The sequence below is a fragment of the Peromyscus leucopus genome, chromosome 22, assembly GCF_004664715.2.
Source record: "Peromyscus leucopus breed LL Stock chromosome 22, UCI_PerLeu_2.1, whole genome shotgun sequence".
NCBI lineage: Eukaryota > Metazoa > Chordata > Mammalia > Rodentia > Cricetidae > Peromyscus > Peromyscus leucopus.
Window position 1 is genome coordinate 50,229,604 of NC_051081.1, and position 24,443 is coordinate 50,254,046.

At 51.2% G+C, this 24,443-nt stretch overlaps 1 protein-coding gene across 1 annotated transcript in view; it reads right to left on the reverse strand.

Moving 5' to 3' along the window:
- Asap2 (ArfGAP with SH3 domain, ankyrin repeat and PH domain 2) overlaps positions 1–24,230 on the reverse strand; it is a 165,694-nt gene extending 141,464 nt beyond the window's left edge. Inside the window, 2 exon segments of the mRNA XM_037198170.1 lie at positions 24,106–24,200; positions 24,203–24,230. Of these exon segments, the coding sequence (XP_037054065.1) occupies positions 24,106–24,200; positions 24,203–24,230 (123 nt within the window).
- Positions 24,231–24,443: the final 213 nt, after the last annotated feature.

Here is a 24,443-nt window from a genome sequence, read left to right on the forward strand (position 1 = left end):
GTGTGATTAACCTGGAATTCCTTCCTCCCCAAGGCCAAGATCACTCCTCCACACAAGATGAAACTGAGTCATTCAAACAGACTCTTGCTTTCTGAGGGATCCGTACTCAACAAATTCAACCTGCAAACTGCAAGCTTTCAGAGATCGTAACTCCGCAGCTCCAGGAAGGGTGTTCCATTCCCGGCCACCTCGGCTGGATTTGCTGGTTAATTTTATGGATTTAACAAACACTTTCTTGTCTCTTGTTGGTTTCTGGTCCAGGCTCTCATTCAGTAGCCCAGGCTAGCCTTCAATATTCAGCATCTTTTTCTGTCAGCTTTCCATGTGCAGGAATTACAACTGGGAGCCACCACACCCGGTCACAAATCTTTCTTAACCATGTGTGACGTCACAGGCACAACGCAGGGTGCCGGGGACGTGATCGCAGGTCCCTCTCGCCACGGAGCTTATGATTTAATAAAGGGAGATAGAAAAATAAAAATACAGGGCTGAGGGTGTAGCTCGGATGACCGGGAGACAAGAAGGCAGATGGGCTTTGGAGGAGGTGGGGCCAGACTTGGGTCCTTACTAAAAAGGTCAAGTCCTGAACTTGAGTGGGGACCGAGGCTGTTGAATAATTAATCTGGCTGAATAAATGGCAGGAGTGTGAGCCGGGCTGTAGGAAGCGAGAAAGGAGACCGGGTCAAGGAAAATTAAAGCCGCGGGATAATTTACAGACTAGGGAGTCGCAACAGGAGGCCAGAGCTGCTGGCTACAGATGGCGCTTCCAGAAGGGTATGGAGTCGGGGGCAGTGGTGGCCTGGAGTTGAGAGGAGGGGGAATCCCTTACCCGCTGCAAGAGAGGTGCACCTGGCCCTCCAGGGTGGCGAGGAAGAGCCCCCAAGGAAGGTGCATCTCCACCGGGAAGAGGAGGCAGAGATGCTCCAAATGCCAACCTGGAGCATGGGGACAGGGTGCGGATGCTGGAGCCATGCAAACACCAGGCCGGCCCGTCACTTTGGGAAAGCTGGGATCGAGACAGTGTGGCCTGAGCTGGGCAGGAGCCAGGCTCTGACCTGGAGCTGTAAAGGAGTCGGGAGCTGTACAGGACAGTGGCAAGTGTTCCCCGGCATCTCGCTAAGAAAAATCACATCATGGTATAAACCCAGTCCCCCGGAGACCTGGTGCATGCTGAGAAGAGGCCTGCCACAGAGTAAGTCCTAAGGTCAGAGAAGAAGGCAGAGCCAGAAATCCCAGGGAGGAGCTGAGGGTAACCAACTGCCCCCTATGAAACCGTCCCCTGAAGAAACACAGTCCTGGTCTGGCAGGGGATTCTCACCAGCCCACCCTCCCAGCGGACAGAAATGAGCAATGCTCTCTTTCCTTCCTTTCCGTTCTGCTGGCGGGAACAAGAAATCGCTCCTGCGCATCCAGGCTCCGGAAGGAAAAGGAAGAAGTGCCTTTAAGGAAAGTCACCGACCCAGAACCACAAACCAGCCTTAACCACGCCCGGAGTGGGGAGCGGGGTGGGGGAGGCTCCGCTGCCCGGAAGCAGGCTGACCCATCATCCACCACGCAGTAAGCCGAAGCCATCCCTCCGGCCACCACAGGCACCGGCCCATGACCGCGCGCTCGCGGTGGGGCAGTGAACGCTGCTGCACCTGGCTTGGCAGGTGGACGCTGCTGCTCTCCTTCCTCCATGCCCTTGTCAAGAGCCCCCGTGATTAGAAACGCAGGCTTCTTTTCCTGACAGCCTGCCTTCCCTTCCCGGTGTCTGCAGGTAGCTCAGAAAGATGCAGGCGCTATATTTAGCATCGCCCAGCAGCAGCAGAGCCCCGATGCATGATGCATGTGTGTGTGTGTGTGTGTGTGTGTGTGGACACAGCCCCCCCCCTCCCTCCACCCCTCCCTGAGGACACCAGTCTACCAGTCTGCCACTTGCAGCACAGCTGTGGGCCGGGCTTGCCCTCTAGGGAGACAGGTAGAGCTTAGAGTTCTGCACGTTCCAACTCCATCCCGAGGCCCTGAGCTCGGCCCAAGGTTCCCGACCCGCCTCTATAGGGTAAACATGCCAGCAGGGTTGGTGCTGGCCTATGACAGTCTGCCCAGATCCCTGTCACTGGTCCCTTGGATCCCCTGCCAGACCCTGCTCCTTCCCACAGGTTGCTATGATGGATGTCTTGTTGTCATAGCAACTGCCCCTGTGGTCTGTCATCCTCTGTTTACATGTCTGTTTATTCTGAAAGTGACCTCACAGAAAGGCTGGCCTCTGTTCACATCAGTAAATGGCCTCGCGCCTGGAGAGGACAGTCCAGGCTGCCAATGAAGGACCAGGAGATAAACACTACAATCCCTTTTGCAGGAATCATGGCGCTACTCTCAACCAGCACCTTTCGTACCCTCCAGAGCAAGGCTCGGACCCCTCCTCTCTGCTACCACCAAATCCGTCTCTGACCCGTAGCCTTGTCCCTCGGGAGGGGCAGTTAGGTACCCTGTCCCTTCCAAGGAATCTTTCTAACTTCCTGTTGCCGTTTATCCCATTATACTCCACGCGTGGCCTCCAGGGGTTTTATGTGCAGGTGACTCAGGGCTACCTAACACGCTCATCACCCTTGCTGGCCCAGCACAGCTTCAGGCTCCTACTGGGGCCCAGCCCCTTCTCCGGCAGCAAGGCTGCTCCCACCCGGCTCTACACACACTGGGCCCTCCCACTGGCGGGGTGTCTGCTCTTTACTCCCCGAGTGTCCCGCTTAGTGAGGGGTTAGATATGCAGCGCTCAGACAACAGATGCTCAGGGAGCGTCAGCAGCAGAGGTGGTGGCCCACGCTTGCCCTACGGAGGCCGCCGAGTGCCGTCTTGACCCAGTGGCCCGTCTCCAGAGCAAGTCAAAGGAGATCCCAGAAGCCGCAAAGACAGAATGGGACCCTCCAGCACAAGCTGCCTCGCCCGCCATCTATTCCGCTGCCTCCAAATCTGCTGGGTTCTGTGTCTGAATGTGAAGGGAAGCGGAGGCGGGGCCCATCACTTGCCTCCCACAGCGCTGCCTTCCCCTCTCAGCAGCCCGCCCCTCCTCTTCTCTGGGGGCTCCTAGGTCCTGGGAAGACCATCAGAGGCTTCTGAAGGGAGCCAAGCTCGGCTGTTACAGATGCTGGCCCTGCTCCGACGCCACCGTGTCTCTGACGGCAGTCTCTGGGCTGCGAGACTATCACAAAAGTCCCACAGGAAATAGGACCCCCAACACACCTGAACACCGAGGTGGGAAAAGCTGAAATTTCGGTTATGTTGCGTAATGTTGTCAACTAATCGGTATAAATTTGCATATATTCAGTACCAACAGAAGAATTTGCATTTGAGTAGCACGCGCGCGCGCACACACACACACACACACACACACACACACACACACACACACGCTATAGCCTGAGTCTGAAAAGTTCAGTGTTCCAAGGACAGCACTGGCTCTCACCTCTGTGACAGTCAGGTGGGAAGAGACCACTCTTGTCTACCATCTACCGCCACACAGGAAGGGTGCTGTCACCCTGTCCAGCACAACGCAAATACTCCTGCGACCAACCCCAGATGAATTCACTCCCTTGTCAACCACCCAATCCCCCTCCTCAGAGAGGGCAGGGGCCAAGCATGAAAAAGCACAGCACACAGAGATGGGGGGCGGGGATCGCAATAGCCTTGAAGACTGGATTCCACTTAGTTCTCATCCCAAACCCCCCTCTCTCTCCTCAAGAATAACACTGAGTGAGTGGGCAGGAAGCAGACAGAAATACGCATTGAAATGAGAATGAATACCCGCTACAGCAGATGACATGAGCATATTGTTAAGGCTGAGGGGCGATGAGATCTCTCCAGACGCTCTGTTCCCACGACTAACAACCCCAGGTTAGGACTTCCTTGGGGTTCTAAGACGAAGCAAGCCCCCTTATCAAACACACACCATGCACTGTCCCTTACGCCTCACATGAGCAGATTCACCCCACTGCCTTTAAGTCGTAATTACCCCTCCGCTCATAACACCATCTGGGCTGCTCTCCCCAGTCTGCAGCAATTATCTGGGTATTATGAATAAGCCGCACCTCTTCCCAGAACAGCTAATACACCCAGTATTAATAGTAACCAGCATTAACTCTCCTGACGTAACGTGAGTATTCCTCTCCAGGCATTTCTAAGACAGTAACACACATAACAATCAATGCACACACTGCACATGAAATCCCTTCTCAGAGACCGCACAGAGACGTATGCATACTCGGAGAATCTGCGCACCCACGCACTGACTTGTTAGCAACGCTTTGGGGGATTTTTGTTATTGATGTTTTATGCTTTCTGGATTTTTGTTTTGTTTTGTTGTTTTGTTTTTGTTTTTCGAGACAGGGTTTCTCTGTGTAGCTTTGCGCCTTTCCTGGGACTCACTTGGTAGCCCAGGCTGGCCTCGAACTCACAGAGATCTGCCTGGCTCTGCCTCCCGAGTGCTGGGATCAAAGGCGTGCGGCGGCACCACCGCCGCCACCACCACCCAGCTTGCTTTCTGGATTTTTGTTTTGTTTTGTTTCTGTTTGTTTTTTTGTTTTGCTTTGTTTTGAGACAGGGTTTACTCTGTAGAACAGGCTGACCTGGAACTCATGGCAATCCTCCTGCATCAGCCTCCTGTATCAGCTTCCCAGAGGGCTTTGTAGTTACAGGTGTGTAAATACATGTGTGCGCCATGCTCATGCACTCACATGCACTCACTAGCCCTACAAAGTCATTACTCAGGACTCCCAGACACTCAGCTGGTTCTGAAAAACAATAAGGTCACTCACTAGACAAGACCCACTGTAAGGTCTGGTTCCAGACTCTGGGAAAACCCTTACTTTATGAAGCCTTAAACACCATCAAGGGGCATGGACTTGGCTTCGACACTTGCAAAAGGTTTATTCTATCCAAACAGTGTTTTGAAAAATGACGAGTCTACGTAAAAGCAAGAGCTGATTTTAAAAAAAGAGGAGAAAACCAGGCCCTCCTGCTGTCAGGAACCTGCAGCTGGTTTCAGGAACTGAGAACTCACACGGGAAGCAGGGCCGAGGCGTGAGCAGGGCGCGGCGGCATGAGTGCATGCTGCGGGGGCGCGTTCTGGAGGAGGACACCACTCAGGGACACCCAGGGAAGGCTGACAGTGCTCACATGGGCAATGCTGCAGGACTCGGTGGCACTCCTCACAAAACGTCCGTCCTTACAGCTGGGCACTGACAGGAGCAATGGGGGTCACACACCCTAAAAGTGTAGGGTCTGGGTGTGGAAGCTGCTCACGTGCAAACACCTCCGTTACAGGAAGGCTGGGGATGCTGGGAGGCAGAGGAGAGGACGCACACTCACTGGAGGGAGTGGTCGGAGCCCCTAATTCTCCATTCTGCTGGCTGACCAACACCTCACCCCACCTCTCCTTGCTCAGATGACCATGTCTCACCTCCTTTAGGCATGTGTGTGTGCGCACACACACACACACACACACACACACACACACACACGCACACACACACACACACAGCAGGAAGGAGGGGCTGGCTCAAAGTGCCTCTGCCGCCCCGTCCACAGCATCCAAGCGCCGCTTCTCCCTTTGGAGAGCTGGGAGAGCCCACACATACCAGTGATGCTGAGCGTGAGCTGAGCCAACCATATGGCCCGCTGGCACCTTCCCTGGATGGGTTATTTTTCCCAGGCACCCTATGACCAGCTCCCCGAGTCTCCTACTCCTAAACAGCCCTGTGCCCAGACAGGAAGAAAGGGATGAGCTTTGGGCAGGGGCCAGCATCCAGCCCACTGACCCCACAGAGCCCTGCGGCAGTGGCAGGGGGCTGAGCTTGCCAAAACACCGATTCCCCAGATGGAAGGTGCATTCCAAGTCACGGCCCGGGAGTCTCGGATCAAGAAACGGGCACACGGCAATCTGAAAAGGAAGAGCTCAGGAAAAGCGGCGGAAGAGACCCCTGCTCTGGCCTCACGGGAAAAACCCTCTCCCTGCAGTGTGCAGGGCTCTACAACAGGCTTCATCTAAACAAACCAGGTGTTTACAAATGATTTTTAAACGGGTCCCTTAAGTGCGGGGACAAGATGGTATTTTAATATTATTACGGACACACACACGCCCAGCATACAACCTTCATCTCTACATATACAGCCAAGCTATCTAAACCTACTCAAGCTGAGAAAGCCCCTCTAACGTGCAGTGGGGTCAGAAGGACACGTGTTAGGGTATACGGGAGCAAGGCAAGCCCTGCTTCAAGGACCTCACCCCTCAAGTGTGCTTCTCCCTCCTCCCTCTGGTAACCACACCGCTTCTCCCTCCTCCCTCCTCGAAGGCCCTGGAAGGCCGGAGCTCTGGGCATCTAAGGCCTGTACGAAGCTTCGATGAAGAAGGAACGAAGGCCTGAACAAACCAACCACAAGCCCACAGCTCCAGGACTATGTGACAGGCCCGACCGTGAGTATTCGCTCCGACACAGATTCCCTTCCCCGACACTCCCAAGGCTTGAACGCAGAGGCCCCTCCCCACTTACAGTGGCTAAGGCCTCCTACAAGACTCCCTGCCTCCGGCCTTTCTCTGCCTCTCCACCCTCAGCCAGCATGCTAGACCCCTCTTCCATCAGTCCCACAGACTCCTGAATCCATTTCCAAGGGTCAAGCTCACCCCTCCACCACCCAGCTCTGACCCACGTGTCAACGGGCTTAGTTATCATAAGAGGTAAAATTGGAAATAAAGAGGCAGAGGACAAAAGCACTTGCTTTCACTGAGCATAGATTTCCAAGGGTAGAAATGGCTGCTTTCCGCGGGTGGTTACGCACCCGGCCACTGCCGTAGGCAAATATTTAAACAGGGGTCCATGAGTCACAGGGACCACAAGTACATATAAAAAACAAGCTGCAGGATGTAGTTTGCTAAATCGGGGTGTCCCAAACCCAACTTGCATGAGATCTCAACCCAAGTTGAGGGGCCACGTCTCATCCTCTGAGGTTCCCAGGCTACAAGGGAGAGAAGCCAGGACCCTGTCCCCAGGCCAGGGGGGCACCTGAAGCTGTATGGATTCTATGCACACCTCATAGCACTTTATAATTCTGAGTATAGACATTTTAGGTCAATCTCCATGATGGAACTATGTGTGGATGACAGACAGACAGACAGACAGACAGACAGTAGATGAATAAAAAAGCTACCCAACTACAAAGAGAAATCCACCTTAGAAATTCAGAGAAGAGCCAGGCGGTGGTGGTACACGCCTTTAATCCCAGGACGGCAGAGGCAGAAGGATCTCTGAGTTTGAGGCCAGCCTGGTCTACAGAGAGAGCGTTCCAGGACAGCCAGGGCTACACAGAGAAACCCTGTCTCAAAAACCAACACAAAAGAACGAAGAGAAGGAAACGGTTGATAGATGGTCCGATTAAGGAAGAGTTACAGGGAAGAGATCGATACTTTTCCGTGAAGAAATCAGGTATTAATTGAAATACTATACGGAGCGGAGACTTCAATAATTCTTGAAATACTTTCCTGGGTCTCTAATTGTTTCAAAAATGTGCGTGACAACCTTGATTTTGACAACTACAAGTCTTTTAAAGGGTGGATGTGGACACTCAACACACATCCTCTGAGCCTCAGGCTGGACACCAGGTTTGGGCTGTATGAATTCAACAATGAAACTTAGACTTCACCCTGGGGCGTGAGGATGGGGCTAGAAGCATACACTGGCACACTCCCTCATGGACAAGGTTCCCTCTCGTCACACCTGACACAGACACCCTCGGTCCTGTCCACGTATCACAGAAACCCATGTCTGTATTTTTCCGCCACTGACCAGACACTACCCTCAAAGAAACCCTGCAAGCCTCCTGGGAGTCAACACCACAGGAAGGAGCTGTTCACATACATTGCTTTTCTCTGTGAACATGAGCTCGTCAACGACAGAGCAAAATTCGTAATCTATTTTCATGTTCATGGCCACTTTCCTTCAGGGATGACATGGTTCTCAGCCTACCTACCGAAGCAGAGTTTCCCTGACCTGGGCTCAGTTTCTGTTGCTGTTTTAGTTTGGGGGAGGGGGAGAGCTTTGAGGTTTTAGGGACCATCACCAGGGCTTCATCTGCAAAAGGCAAGCTGTCTCACAGTGTCATAGCGCGGTCTCTGACTTGAACTCATCTACGTGACAATCCGCACATCAGGAGCTGCAGCTATGACTCAGTGGGACCCTCCCCGTCTTACCCTCCCGTTCTGGTCTAATCCTCAGTTCTCCTTCCCAGTGGCCTCGGCTGCGGAACATGGGGGGGGGGGTCTGACACTCCCCGTCACTGTGTCTTTCTTGCTCGCCCCCAAGCGCTCATGCATGCCCACCCTGTGGCTGACAGCTGACTTCAGCTCCTGGTACATTTCCCTTTGGAAAAACAGTCAGCAAATGTCTGAAACACTCAGTCATCTGCTGCTGCTGCTGCTACTCCATAATTCAGTTCAAAATCGAGCCGTGCGTCAGCCGCACAACTGAGTACAGCAGTCCGTGCTGTGTCTGAGGCAGAGATGGAAGCTCAGGATGAGACAGGCCGGCCAGGGCCTTACTGGCTCGTACCTAGACACGTGAAGGATCCAAGACGGCTCATAAATTACAAGCGCAAATGAAACGGGGGCCCTTAAGGGATTTCACATTAGCGACAACTAAAGCCATCTTGTCCTAGGATCAATCAAGCCTCCCCCTACTTTGCTTTGACCGTAAAGAAATTGTGCACTCTGAAAATTAAGCTCCAACGTGGCTACCGAAGCTAATAAATTATTTGAAAGGATAGAGCAGTCCGTCTCGGCTCTGGAAGGTCGTGAGTAGGCAGAGCGGTGGGAACGGAAGCCAGTGTTCACTGTCACTGCTTAGGGAATGAAGAGGGAGATGCAGGGGTCTGCTGCCTGAAACCCCAAGCTACAACTTCATCCCAGAGTCACATACGGTGGGACCAGCTTCTCTGAAGTAGAAAACATGGATCCAGGGGGTCTAGAAACACACAAGGAGGAAGAGAAGGGTAGACAAACCCAGGCTTCAGACACGGCGGTATAAGCATCCCGGTCCCCAAGGAAAGGGGAAATCAGTGCACAGACAGAGACAAGGGCAGGTGGAGGTTGCAGCTGGCTTCCAGGGCTTTCCTGAGAGCGCGCTCTCCCCCAAGCAAACAAATCCAGCAGAACCTTTGAGATCTTCCAAACGGCAGGCTTGGTGCCCTGGCAAGCTTCAGCTGAGGCAAACAAAAGCTACAGGTTCTGACCACCCCACGGCTGTGGTAGTCAACGGCATCATTCATTTCCAAAAAGGAACAAAGGGGCCAGCGTACAGTGAGAGGAGGACCAGCAACCTTGACCTTCGGTGAGGAAGAGCCGCTGCCCAGAGAAAACAGTCAAGGAGATGCTTCTGGAAGGAGGCCTCTGCAGAGCAGACTCATGAGTGACGGAGACACCAAGTCGGATGCTGCAGAGAGCGCACAGCCCTGGCTCCCACTGAACCGGAAACCACGCTGACTCCCAAGCACCACGGCCCAATGAGGCGAGAATCTCAACCCTGCAAATCAGAGCAGCGATTTCCTTTGCAACCAACGTCCAGAGTCTCCCCAGCCCACAGAAAACCCAAAAGAGAAGGAAGATGAATCCAATTAAGCAGGAACAATTTCAGCCACACACGAAAACAGTTATTTTAATATCCAAGTGAGGGCCAGAGAGATGGCTCAGTCAGTAAAGGGCCCTGCGGCCAAGCCCGACACCTCCATTCAGTCCCCAGGGCCCACATCATTAAAGATGGGAACAGACTTGTTGTGGAAAAAAGGTTTTCTCTGTGTAGCTCTGGCAGGCCTGGAACTCACTCTGTAGACCAGGCTGGCCTCGAACTCAGAGATCCACCTGCCTCTGCCTCCCAAGCCCTGGGATTAAAGGTGTCCTCCACCACATCCAGCATAAGAACAGACTTCTTAAAGTTGTCCTATAACCTCTACACATATGCATGGAATGTGTGCACCATGACGTGTGTGTGTGTGTGTGTGTGCACACACACAATAAATGAGGAGTTTTAAAAATATATCTAAGTCAATCGTTCAGTAAATTATTGAGCTACTGTTCTATAAAAATCAATGGATATTTTTAAATGATTAGTATCTGATCCAGCAATGAGGCAAGAAAAAGAAAGAAGCCAACTCATCTTATAGCTGTCTCTATCTATGATATCTTGTCACAGAAAACCCTAAGACTAAACACACAACACAGTAGGGCCAGTAAATAAGTTCGTCCAAGTGCAGGTTATATTAGTATACAAACATCAGTTGTGCTTCTATACACTAATGATAATCTAGAGATGAAATTAAGAAGACAATGCCATCCACAACTGCTGTGGGATATTCTGTATGTCCTGTGGAGCCCGCTCGGGTTCCTCGTGGCTTTACCCAGCAGGTCCGCATAGAGGATGATTAGGACCACGGGCCTGAGTGCAGGTGTCTGAGATGGTCTGCACTTGGCTGTGCTGGAGGATAGTCTGTATGTCAAGTTGTTCTGACTGGTCAATAAATAAAATACTGATTGGCCGTGGCTAGGCACAAAGTATAGGTGGGACTAACAGAGAGGAGAAATAAAAGAACAGGAAGGCAGGAGTCACTGCCAGCCGCCACCCTGACAAGCAGCATGTGAAGACGCCAGTAAGCCACGAGCCGCGTGGCAGGGTATAGATTTGTGGAAATGGATTAATTTAAGATATAAGAACAGTTAGCAAGAAGCCTGCCACAGCCATACAGTTTGTATGCAATATAAGTCTCTGTGTTTACTTGGTTAGGTCTGAGCAGCTGTGGGACTGGCAGGTGACAGAGATTTGTCCTGACTGTGGGTCAGGCAGGAAAACTCTAGCTACACACAACAGCATCCAAAAGGATAAAATATTTAGGAACAAATGTTAACTGTAATACATGGTTAAACCAAAGCAAAGGCTTCAGTGGAAAAACATCCCAAGTGCATAGATGAGGAGATGCAAGGATGTTTTACTGACGTCTCTACTCTTCGGATTCATCTGTGGACTCCATACAACTCCCCAAGGCTCCTAGCTGGCTTATTTGCAGATGTTGAACGTGATCCTAGGGAACTGTCAGGGCTCTAGAGCAGCTGAAGCAATCTTAGAACAGTTAGAACCCCAAACCTACGGCCACGGAGCGTGCGGTACATACAAGGGGCAATGGACCAGAGGTGAGAAGACATTCATCGAACTTTTAAACACTGATGTTTCGGAGCTGGAGAGACGGCTCAGCAAGTTAAGAGTGCGTCCTAGTTAGCTCTTTCTATTGCGGCAATAAACACTGTGATCAAAAGTGACTTTGGGAGGAAAGGGCTTATTTCATCTCTCAGCTTACAGTCCATGTCCAAGGGAGCCATGGCAGAAAACTCGGGTCTGGAACTGAAGCAGAGACTATGGGGGGGGGGGGGGGGGGGGGGGACACAGCTCACTGGCTTGCTCCCCATGGCTTGCTCAGCCTGCTTTCTTATAGAGCCCAGGACCACCAGCCCAGGGACGGCCCTGCTGCAGTGGGCTGGTTCCTCCTCCCATCAATCACTATTAAAGACTAAGCCCCACAGACCATTCTGACAAGGCACTTTCTCAGCTGAGGTTCCCTCTTGCCAGACAGCCCTGAGCTGTGCGAGGTTGACAAGAAACTGACCAGCACACACAGTATGCAGCTCTTGCAGAGGACTCCAGTTCGGCTCCCAGAAACCCCCATCAGGCAGCTCGCAACTGCCTGTAACTCCAGCTCCAGGGGATCTGGCACTGCCCTCGTACACACACACACATGCACACATACATACACCTAATTAAACTTTTTAAATAACAATTTTTTTGATGTTTTGTTTCAAAGGATACCATGAAGTGAGTGAAATGACCATCTAAAATGGGAGCATTTGCAGGGTGCATCTAATTACTGTCTAGTGTCCAGAATTTATGAGGTGTGTATGACCAACTCAATAATAATAAAAAAAAATTAAAAAAATATGGCTGGGTGGTGGTGGCTCACACCTTTAATCCCAGCACTTGGGAGGCACAGCCAGGCGGATCTCTGTGAGTTCAAGGCCAACCTGGTCTACAGAGAGAGCTCCAGGACAGGCACCAAAACTACACAGAGAAACCCTGTCTTGAAAAACCAAAAAAAAAAAAAGGGGGGGGGAGCAAAGGATTTGAAAAGTTAGTCCTCTAAAAACAATATATATGAACAGCCACAGGCTGTTGATGGCTCGACATCATTAGTCATCCATCCATCAAGGAAATGCAAATCAAATAAATTCACAGTAAGATACAACTTCACACCCGTCAGAACGGACATAAGCAAAAGAGACAGACAATAATTAGCGTTGACAAGGATGTGGGAAATTGGAACACTTACACATGGCTGGGGGGAATACCGAGTGATGTAGCCATTTTAAAGTCTAGCAGTTAAAAACTTCAATACAGAGTCACCCTATGACTTAGCAATCCAGCTCCAAGACAAGTGGAAATATATGTCTACACAAAGACTCGCAAAAAATATCCAGTGCATCATTCGTAATAGAAAAAAAAAAGCAGAAATAATCCAAATATCTACCAACTGATGGACAAAAAAATGCATTGCAACACACAATGAAATACTATTCAGTCCTTAAAAGGGGCAAAGTGCAGATTCCCATCACATGAATGAACCCTGAAAACATTCATTACGCAAAAGACAACACAAAAGGCCACCTAATGTTTGATTCCATATACGAGGCGTCCACAGTGAGTAAAATCCAGAGGCCAAAAGCAGATCAGTGGGTGCCCAGGGCGAGGGAAAAGGGGAACAGGGAGTTCAAAGTCACAGGAAAAGAGAGGCCCAGTCAGAACTGGAACCCAGCTCTCGTAACTCCCTGGCTACTGATACCATCCCACCACAAACCACCAACAAACGTAAAAACCACTGCCGTGTGGGACAGCACATCTTCCAAGGATGAGTACACCACGTCTCCTCCACCCAGAACCTCGCAATAAGAAAACGGGGGGGGGGGGGGGGGCTGGACAGATGGCGCAGAGGTTAAAAGCAGTTGCAGGTCTTGCAGAGGGCCCGGATGTAGTTCCAGGGACCCACCTGGGGGCTGATAACCACCTGTAACCCCCAGTTCCCGAGTCTGACGCCTATTCTGGCCTCCTCAGGCTCCTGTAAACAAGTAGTGCGTGCACATTTACTCACTCGGCATATATATATATATATAAATAAATAAATAAAATAAACATACATACAAACACACACACAATAAGTAAGCAAACAAGTAAATAATAAATCTTTGAAAGGAAGCCGGTACCCACGAAATGTTCAATAGCCCTCACTATTTAGTGACCACAAAACCCTGTGATCATTAACACAACAAGGGGGAATCGAGAGACCAAGGGGTGTGGTCCATGACTGCAAAAAAAAAAAACCCACAGGCAACCCAGCCCCATTTGTGCCAAATTTCAGCCAGCAGTGAACCCAGCAGAACCCCAGACCATGGCGACTGCAGAGGCGACTGGGTCTTTGGGGAGGGAATCTTTAAAGGGAGAGTGAGGAGGTCAAGCGCATTTTGACTTCCACCTTCTTGGAAAGTACCAATATAAACATCCAAGTGAAAGATAAAGGTAGGAGAGAAGAGGATCACAGAAAGTAAAGGGGACTCTCATCCAGCCCTCCGCTGTCCCCGGCATGGCCTGTGGTCACCCTTTCAGACCCAAAAGCTTGTTCCTAACAGATGGGGAGTTTCAGGGGAGAATGACAGACATCTCTCCCAAGTCCCCTAACAGACAGCAAGGTGCCAACTCCTCTCTACCAGGGTCTGCCTGGATCTGTACATCAGTCGGGGCCACCTCGCCAAACACAGATCTGCTGGCCTGGAAGACACACTCCGAGTCTGTTCACTCTGCGGGCCTTCATACGCACACTCCAGGTTGTTTTCTGGAACCCACATTCCAAGGGGCCAGGTGTATCCTTTAACAACTCACACTGGGGCAGTAAGGCCACTTAGTAAACGCTTCTAGAGGCTAGGGAGGAAGCTCAGCTGGCAGGGTGCTTGCCTGGCATGCAAGAGGCCCAGGGTTTGACCCCCAGAAGCATACAAACCAGGCATCTTGGAACAGGCCTATAATTTCAGCCCTCAAAGACGCAGGGCAGGAGGATCAGAAATCCAAGGTCATTCTTATCTACATAGAGTTTAAGGCCAGCCTGAGACACAAGGGACTCTGCCTCGAAAATAAACAAGAGAAGGGAGGAAAAAAAGGGTCTCTAATGCTAAGCGCCTGCCCGGGAGTTTGTGCTCCTAACCCTGGAGGTGTCCAGCACACCTCCTCTGAGTTGACATCAATGGAGACTGGCCTGCAGAGGATCAGCGGACACCAGCTTGCACTGAGGAAACCCACTCTACAGTCAGGGGACGTTAAAGGACCAACAAGTCCCTAGCTCTCATCCTCACATAGGCAGGATTCTTGTTCCGTCAACTGCTGGGACCTAGATTCACATGACTCCACTGAGCCTCAATTCCTTGAACTATGAAACAGAAATAGGACCTCTCTCAAAAAGGAATATTCTTAGATAAGCACATTTCATTTTTCTTGCTTTTCAATTACCTTTTTTTTATTCTTTGAGATTATAATATAATTACAGCATTTCCTCCCTCCCATATTTCCCTTCTTGCTCTCTTTCAAATTCATGGCCTCCTTTTTCATTAATTGTTATTTTATACATATATGCATATTCCTAAATACATAAATACAACCTGCTCAGTCTGTACAATGTTACTTATATGTATGTTTTCAGGGCTGACCATTGGGTATTGATTGGGGAGCCAATCAGCATTAGCCCATTTCTCAACATAAAACTAAAGCCCGTAGAAATATTGGTTATTGTCTGCTGTGGGATGGTCTGTATGTCAAATGCTCTGATTGGTCAATAAATAAAATACTGATTGGCCAGTGGCCAGGCAGGAATTATAGGCAGGACTAACAGAGAGGAGAAAGGAGGGAACAGGAAGACAGAGGGAGACACTGCCAGCCTCTGCCATGACAAGCAGCATGTGAAGACTCCGGTAAGACACGAGCCACGTGGCAAAGGTATAGATTTATGGAAATGGATTAATTTAAGCTATAAGAACAGTTAGCAAGAAGCCTGCCATGGCAATACAGTTTGTAAGCAATAAAAGTCTCTGTGTTTACTTGGTCAGGTCTGAGCAGCTGGGAGACTGGCTGGTTTCAGAGATTTGTCCTGACTGTGGGCAAGGCAGGAAAACTCTAGCTACAAATGTCATTGTCAAAAAAAAAAAAAAAAAACAACCAAAAAACCCACAAGATTTCTTCCGATAAACTAGGGAGAGAGGCCCTGGGAGCTTGCTGCCAGCTTGTTAAAATTCTAGGACAGAGGAACCCAGCATTTGAAGACACGGTCTTCATCAACCACCTGATGTTACTGACAGAGCCATCGCCAGCATCCGGTAGAAAGATGACATCATTAATAACAGCCTAGGCAGGGCAGCCTCCTGCCAGGGTGTGAGCAATGGCTGGACACGTCCCTGCAGAGCTGGGCTAGGCAGGAGAAGAAAGAGGAAGGGTTTCTCTGGTGAGGAAGGGAGGGAGGAACCAGAGCAGCCCCGGGGATCTACCCGAAGTCCCCACTCGAGGAGAGCCACAGAGCCGACTCAGTAGAACCAGCGGCGAGAGAGACCACGCTGGCCCGAAGGCATTTGCGCAAAGGGGTTTCCTAGGCACCAGCTCTGCGGGACAGGTGGCTGCAGAAACAGCAATCCATGACGTCAAAAACGCTTGGTCTGAGGACTGGAAGATGAGGACCAGGGTTCCGAGCCCAGAACCCACATAACTATTGGATGGACATGGTGGCCAGCCTGTAATCCAGGCTTGGAAGATAAAAAACGGGGGATCCTAGGAGCAAGCGTCCTGTATCAGTGAGCTCTAGGTTCTGATATTCTGCCTCAATGACTAAGGTAGAACATGATCAGAGGAAACTCCTGATGTCAACCTCAGGCTACACACACACACACACACACACACACACACACACACACACACACACGGTCAAGTTAGAATAAAACATGCCTGATACTCAATAAAATGTCCAAGAAATACAGGAAGACAGGAAAGGAAACCCCGACATCCAGCATGCTCTGAGGCAACAGTTAGCTCATACAAGACCTCACCACAACAATGCAGTCCATCAGGGCCCCCTGACCCCACCGGGTGGAAGGTGCCTGGGAATCTACCATCATTTCCCACTGGAGCTTGTCCTACATCGAGGCCGGCATATAACATGTCAGGCAAACAAGAAAAGCACACACAGCAGAGCTGGCCTGCAGAGTCATAACCTCTGTAGGCCTGCTGAACTCAGAAGCCCGCGGCCTCACCATGGAGCAGCATGGGGCTTCTTGGTGACATCAGGTCAGGCAGTACCCCCTCCCTACCCCACCCCACCCCCACCGCCCTGGGACTCTAACACTGGCTTAGGGTGTGACTATTCTCCGCTAGATTCCTCACACTGACAATAGTGACACAGTCCAGTTTCTGGAGTCCGCAAAGACATCAACCACCCAAAGCCAAAGACATCGGACCATCAAGCCCGGAATCATTAGTCTGAATTCAAGGAGTCCATAAACTTGGATGAGAAAAAAAAAAATGTACACGTGTCCACGTTGTTCCCATCTAACTGAAATTCAGCCTATCTTCAAGAGGGAATGAAAGCGGCACGACCCAGTTATTCCAAGTGTCACCTGGGTCTCCAGTGACAGGTACCACCATACCACGTTATAATTATTAGCAATGTCACATGGTATCATTTACACTTACAGGACTCCACAATGGAGGTACTTATTAGACCCAAGAATAAATCTTCACATTATTAACAACAGCAACAAAAATCACATACTACTATGCCATATCTTTTTTAAAAATGTTTTACTAGCTGGCACACGCCTTTAATCCCAGCACTTGGGAGGCAGATGCAGGTGGATGTCTGTGAGTTCGAGGCCAGCCTGGGCTACAGAGTGAGTTCCAGGACAGGCGCAAAGCTACACGGAGAAACCCTTGTCTCGAGAAAAAAATGTTTTAATAACTGAATTGGGTATAACTGGTTTCACTGGGAATCTTAAGCTCCTATTCTGTGTGCTAACCACTTTCTGCGGGGTACCTACACTACTGCAGCACTCAGAGGCTGAGAGGGAGCGTGAGGGCTAGCCTGGGTTACACAGTAAGACTACAGAAAGAACAAGAGGAACAGAGAGCCTGTCTGAAGAGGTACAATGCCAAGGAGATCCATGGCACAAAAGGAGGAAAAAAATAAGTTAAAATGAAGTTTCACACACAACCTGAAGGTCAGTCCTCCACAGGCCTGTCCCCTTTTACAACCCTGGCATTTATGGGGCAGTGACACTATATGCCGGATCCCTAAATACATTTATGGACAAATAAACTCAACCAGGTTCCTTTGGAAGAAGAATCACCACCCTAAAAACACAGCCTCGGCATTCCAGTTCCAACGGGCGATCCCTTTATGCCATGGCATCCCAGACACGCTAAAACCACAAAGGCAAAAAAAAAAAAAGCAGGTGGAGAGGCCGCGGCCAGCCATCGACTTTGAAGCCCCGGTCAACGGGGTCACATTAGGGAATCATGTCTGAATGAGCTCATCTCATTTCAGTAGAGAGAGGAGAGTTTGGGGAGCTAGAAAAGGGAGAGCATGCCAACGAACAAGTATGACCTGCTAACATTTACCCAGAAACACAGCAGCAGCAAGGCCCCCTCCGCCCCCTCCACACCCTGCTCAGGGTCTACAGCTAAGACGGCCCCAACACAAGCCTGGCAGCTAGTCCCGCGGGCCTGGCCACTGTCACTCAGCCATGCTGAACAGTGCCAGCTTCACCTTGGGGTTGATGGAAGGCCCAGTCTTCAAGTGCTGGAGCATGAGCTGTGTGTGTGTGTGTGTGTGTGTGTGTGTGTGTGTGTGTGTGTGTGTGTATTATTTACACCACACCCTCCACACCCAGGAAGCATCCATCACCGACAGATTCTCCCAGTTCAAAGGACACTAGGCCCTCTGCCCGGCCATCACCTCATGCCACTCAAATGCCTGCAACAAACCCCTGCCCCCTCGCTGGTCCTCCCCCTTTCCTCTTGGGCCTAGGAACAACCACTGAAATGCCTTTAAAATGTAAAGCGGCGGCTGGGGAAGCGGCTTAGTGGTTAAGAGTACTTCCTGCTCTCCTAGTAGATCCGAGTTTGATTCCCAGCACCTCCAACCAGGCACTTCACAGCCGCCTGTAACCCCAGCTCCATGGGTTCTGGTCTCTGAGGGCACCTGCACGTGCCGGTCACACACACATACAAATAAATACAAACAAATCCTTAAGAGGAACTCTGACCGTGATAGTCTGAGCCCCAAACCAAACCCTCCACACCACAGAAAATGCAAATTCCCTCCCCAAGGCAAAGGCTGATGTGCGCTGGCTCCCCCTCCCCCTCCCCTGCCTCTGACTGCGGGCCTATCTGCCCTAATACTCACCTCTCCAGGTCTTTTCCCAGGCTCCTCTACTCACAGATCTTTCAGGCAGGCAGCCTCTGCATTCCGGACTGCTCAAAGGTCACCTCTGCAGAGAGGCCTGCCCTGATTTCAGTGTCCTCCCTTCCAAAGCCACTTTCTACCCCATAGTATGGATCACCTCGACTTATCTTGCCACCTGGCACAGCATTACATAATCACCCATCTATCAGTGATTATCGACTAGGGTGGAACCCTTTAAAAATGTGGAGGCTCCAGGCCTCACCCAAATCAGATGCGATCAGAATTCAGGAGAGTGGGGCCAGGTTCTTCCAGTCCATAAGACGCCCCCTCCCCCACCAGGCAACTCTGAAACACGGCTAGGCCAGACTAGCCAGACTAGCGGCAGCCTAGAACAGTACTTTAAAATCCTATGCACACAGTTCCTGGGAGTGCTGTTAAAATGCAGGTTCTGATTCCACAGCTCTAGCATGGAATCTGAGGCTCTCTGCAAGTTCCACACCACACCAATGCTGTCTGGCAGAGCATTCTGCAGTCTCAAGGGTCTAAAACTCCACTCACCAGCGGGATGTTCTTTCTGCAAGTATGCAGAACTGCATCATTCAGCACAGTCACCATTAATCCTCGTGACTACTAGGCATTTGAGACAGACTAATTTGGCCAAGGAGCTGACTTCATTCTTGGGCCAACAGTGCAGAATCTATGTGCCCCACCATGAAAGGCATCTACAAATTCTTGGCCTAAGAAGACAGAATGGATATGAAAATCCCACCAAAGGCCTAGCTGGTCACCAGCTCAGGATTGGGTAAATATTTACCAAAGGTAGCGACACAGATATGGAAGACTGGATTAAACCACCTTGGGGCCACTTGTGACACACCTCCATTCAAGGCCCTCTCCACCCACAGCCCTGACCACACCTAAGCAGTCCCAGCCTTGGGCTTTACATCAATCACCCAAGCACCCTAGACGTCCTTCCTCATAGACATGGCCTGTGACCTGAGTGCACTCATCGGCCTGGAGGATGTTTCTCCCACTGGACCGCAAGTTTTTTCAAAGAGAAGGGATTTCTAATCCTTTCATCCAACATACTGAAGGATTCCCATGGATCCCAAAATAACAGCACCAAGAGCTAGAACGCACAAGGAGTGGTCTGAGCACTGCTAATATTATTAATAGTACTAATAGCATTATACTAGTAATAGCAGTAATAGTAATAGTACTGCTAATAGTATTAATAGTATTAGTAGTGCTTCTACTAATTATAAAATGGAAATTGAATTCAGCTGAAGGGAAAAAACAATTCCATTTTAACTGACTCAAAATGGTCCACAGGTACATCACTGCAAATTTCAGATCGGTATAACACAGTATCCTGTGGCCTATAGAGGTTCCCTTCCGAGCACACAAATGTACTGGGAAAGAGGTGGCGTCCTTCTGACCACGGATGCAAAATCTGTGAGCCTGGGATTTTGACGACGGAGCTGGTTTACAAACAAGTCACAACTCAGAATCAAAGGCAAGGCCAGTTCCCAGTGGAACTGCTGGGCGGGGCCTGGCCCCACCAACAGCAGGCCCCCTGGGAGTCCGCACAGTCCAGATGTTCATGCTCCCTTCTCAGTCAGAACAGCAAAGAGATTTCCAAGGTAACCAAGGACAACAGAGTCAGAGACTCAAGGCCCCGGAAGGAAGCAGATTAAATGTTAATACTTAAGAGTCAATATCAAATTTATTTTTAAAACTCCATCAATGCCAAACAAGGCAGAGAAGAGGGGGGAAGGTAGACGAGTCTCACAGACATCGCGAACATCCCAAGAGTGTGCACAATTCTTCTCTGTTTCCAGAGTATTCTGAAGTAACCAGAAGCTTAAAGAAACTAAGAGACACAGATAAAGCTGGGGGGGGGGGTGCAGCTCACTTTTCAGATTTATGCCACAGCTACTTACTTTCTCCCTGACGCCAGTTGCGGCTCCGCACTTTGCGAAGTTTGCAAAAACCCGTGCGAAATAATGACTTCACCCAGAGAACGTCATCACCGCGTGAAAAGTTTCAAGCCAGCCACACTCTCAACCGGCTAACAAGGCAATGAACTTGTGAGAGGGGAGGCGTGGGGGCTGGAAGACGGCTTGGAGGGTACGGAGCTTGTGGACCTGAGTGTGCAAGCCCGGGATGCAGGTGAAAACTTAGGACAGTAGCTGTACCCCACCCCCACCCCCACCCCCGGAGGGGGAGCAGAGAAAGGAGATGGAGAATTGATGGAGGAACATGTCCGATATCAGTCTCTGGCCTCAATCGGCACACAAACCATCCAGTGCCCTATACACACCACACCACACACACACACACACACACACACCATACACACCACACACACCATACACACTACACACCACACACACCCCATACACACCACACACCCCATACACACACACACACACACACACACAACACACACCACACACACACACACACACACACACCACACACACCACACACACCATATACACCACTCACACACACACCACACACACCACATACACACACCATACACACCACACACACAAAATCAGCATACAAACCATCCAGTGCACCATACTCATCACACACACACATACACACATACATACACACACACACACACACACACACAGACACACACACACACACACACATTTTCCATCTCCTTTTAGGCCTTCAGCCATTCACCCATTTCCTCCCCCCTTGCCCCATTCTCCCTCCAGGGTCTGTCTATTAACTGCGGTGCAATCTAGTTAAAAACAGCATTTAATAGGTCGGTTGTCTTTTGGGTACTGTACCACATACCTTCACCACCGTCTTCAGAAACTGACAGACATGATTATCTAGGGCTGAAAAATGGAAGAAGGAAGCAGGGGGGGAGTGTGTTTCATCCCAATTCACACAACTGGAAAGTGATGGGACCTGACCTGAAGGTGGCTGGTCGGGCAAAGGGACAATTTAGAGGACGCACCACCACTAAGCATGGGATGTGGTTTGTGAGAGCAGCATGGAGCCAAGCTCAAACTCTCTCTCTCCTGGCCCCAAGTTCCTTCCTCATCTACAAACCGGGGACAGAGACTCAACACAACAGGAAGGACATCCGAACTACCAGTCAGGCACTGGAACTGCCGATACGCTAACTACAGGTATACAAACCAAGAAAGCCTACTTCAGTCAGAAACCGACTGTGACCGGCCATAGCCTCCATGGGAATCGAACAGCTTTGCCGAAGTTAATCAGCTTTAAATCAGTTCACTAAATCCAGAACTCATTTAAGCTGGGGGGAGCAGGGGGGGGGGCTGCTTATATTTTTTAATCTTATTTCTGTGAAATATGTAACTTTATGTGGGTCACAGTACGTACCCACGCTCATGTCTCATCTCAGCATAAGAAAGATGTCTGCTAGAAATCAGACACAGAACAATTTTTTTTTTTGTAATGGAAATGAACAGTAACTAATCTACAAGGGGAAAGAGCATTATTCTAGGAAATCCATGCTGAGCCCTTTCAATTCCAAATTACCTCCAACTCCCGAGTTCATACACACTATCATCCTAGAGTGGACACTGGGCTTGCTTAAAATGAGATACAGCCTGCAATGGTTTTAACTTTTTCCCCATCTGCAACTTGAACCCATTCTCTGCTTAGGAGGCATGTGAAGCAGGCCTGCAATTTAACCCAATGACCAAATCCAGTCTCTCTTCAATCTACTCAGTAACCGAGCTCCTGGGTAATCTCCTGCGTTGCGTGCAAAAGCAGCTTTGAGTTCATCCGCTGTAAACTAAAATTAATCAGGGAGAGGGTATGCCAACTTGAATCCCAACTCCTCTTTGCCTGGCTTTCCAACATCTGCCCATGCTGACAATACTAATGGACAGGCCGCAGGGGGGAGAGCGTCATGACTTTATCAACACAAGCTTTCTTTTAAGGACATCACACACCAAGTCCCTTCCCAAAGAAGGGTTCCTACCTTTTGAAATGCAATCATTTCCATAAGCATTGATGACGTGTTTTCAAAACATTGTGACTATTTTCCTAGGGCTTTTCAACTGGCATTTATGGTGGGGGATGGGAGGGGGAGAAAAGACTTCCCATGCCTCATCCCACCTGCCTCATCCAAAGGGACCGTGTGAGTAGACAGAATACAGCAGGACACTGAACTCACTACAAAAGATTCACATTGCAGACCTTTTGGAAGAGGGGAGAGAGGGGAGAAGGAGGAGCCGTCAGCAGGATGCTGAAGCTAGTATTTGCCACTGAGTCTAGTCTTGACTGTGTATGTCTTACAAAGAAAAATATTTTACGCTGAACCATCTACATTATTTTTTTTCCAAGCGATTCTTCATAGCAGATGCTGCGTACAAGCAAGAGGAAAGGATTTAATGACATTGCTTCATGTAAAGCTCTCTGAAGACGTCTTACCTCCCCGCCCCCCCCCGCGCGCCCCCTCCACCAACCGCTGGCACGGGTATTTTAAAATATCTACCCCAATCTTAAAATTCTGGCCAAAAGGAAGGCAGTCAGTCACGGGTCCACTACCGCTACACGTGTGTCTTGTTCGCCAGTTACCTATTGTGAGCCCTGCTGAGCGCACAAAACCTAGGAAGCCGAAATGATACGACTCTAGATCCTGTTTGGAAGGTGAAGAAAATGATGGAAGTGTGGCTGTCCCGAGCCACACAGCCAGCGGTGGCCCAGGGACTCACACAGCCCCGTCCAAGCCTGCTTTAATTTTCAACCCAAGCTGCTTGGCTCTTGCAAGTCCATCTTCCCCAGGATCTGGAGAGCTCGCTGCTTAGCAGTTCAGTACAATGACTCTGCACCTTGAAAGCCCTTACTAAAATCAGGCCTTTTCCAGGTTAAGGGCAAGGGAGATGGCCATAGTGCCCATAGGCACCACACAGGTAGCCCAGGAGCGGCCACCAAGGGCCTTTCGGACCTCAAAGCGCCGGCTCTCCACCACCCTGGCGGCAGCGCTGCTCTGCGGCACGCAGTGGGAGCTGCCAGGCCTCCCGAGCTGGGATGGCACCCCTGCCTGAGCAGCTTCGGGGTCCCCTGGACCTGCTCTGCGGCTGGCTCAGGGAGCACAGCTGCCCCCGCCGGGCCACTTCTGGAACAAGTTGGAGAGGTCCGCGCGGGGGGGACCCACCACCCGGGGCTGCAGCGCGCGCAGGGGTCCCCGGCTCGCAGCCGCCACGGACTCGGCGGCCGAAGTTGACCTCGCCCAGGTATGAGGCAAAGGACCTGGAACCCTGCGAGGGAAATGAGAGCAGACAGGAGGGTTTCCCCCCAAAAGGCCCAAGGTGGCCAAACAGCCTCTCCCCAGAGCCACCTCTCTGGGAACAAAGGGCTTCTGTGTCGGGCACTGCCGGCCCGGCTGCGTCCGGCTCTGGGGGACCAGAAACTTTTCCCGGGTGTGGGCGCGGGCGGCGGGCACTGGGCATCCAGGCAGAGCAGGCGCGGACGCCTGCGGGTCCCCAGGGCGCCGCGCGGTCCCCGCGGCCCGAGCCGCCCGCCCCGCTCGCCCAGGCTGCCGCTCACCTCCTCGATGGCCGCCACGGTGTTCCGGCACTGGGCCGTGCGCGTGGTGAAGCTGGAGGCCGTGGGCGCCTTGTAGTCCTCATGGGTCTCGGCACGAATTCCGACACGGAGATCTGGTCCGGCATCGCCGCGGCGCGCGGGCGCGGACCGCCGCCGCCTCAGTCGCCCAGGGCGCGGGCTCCGGCCCCGCCGCCGCCGCCGCCGCCGCTCCGGGGCCGCGGACAAAGGGGAGCGCGGGGCGCGGGAGCCGCCGCCGCAGGGCGCGGGAGCCACCGCGGGGACGCACGGCGGGAGCAGGGGCGCGCGCAGCCCGCAGCTCTGCCCGCTGGGCTCCGGGA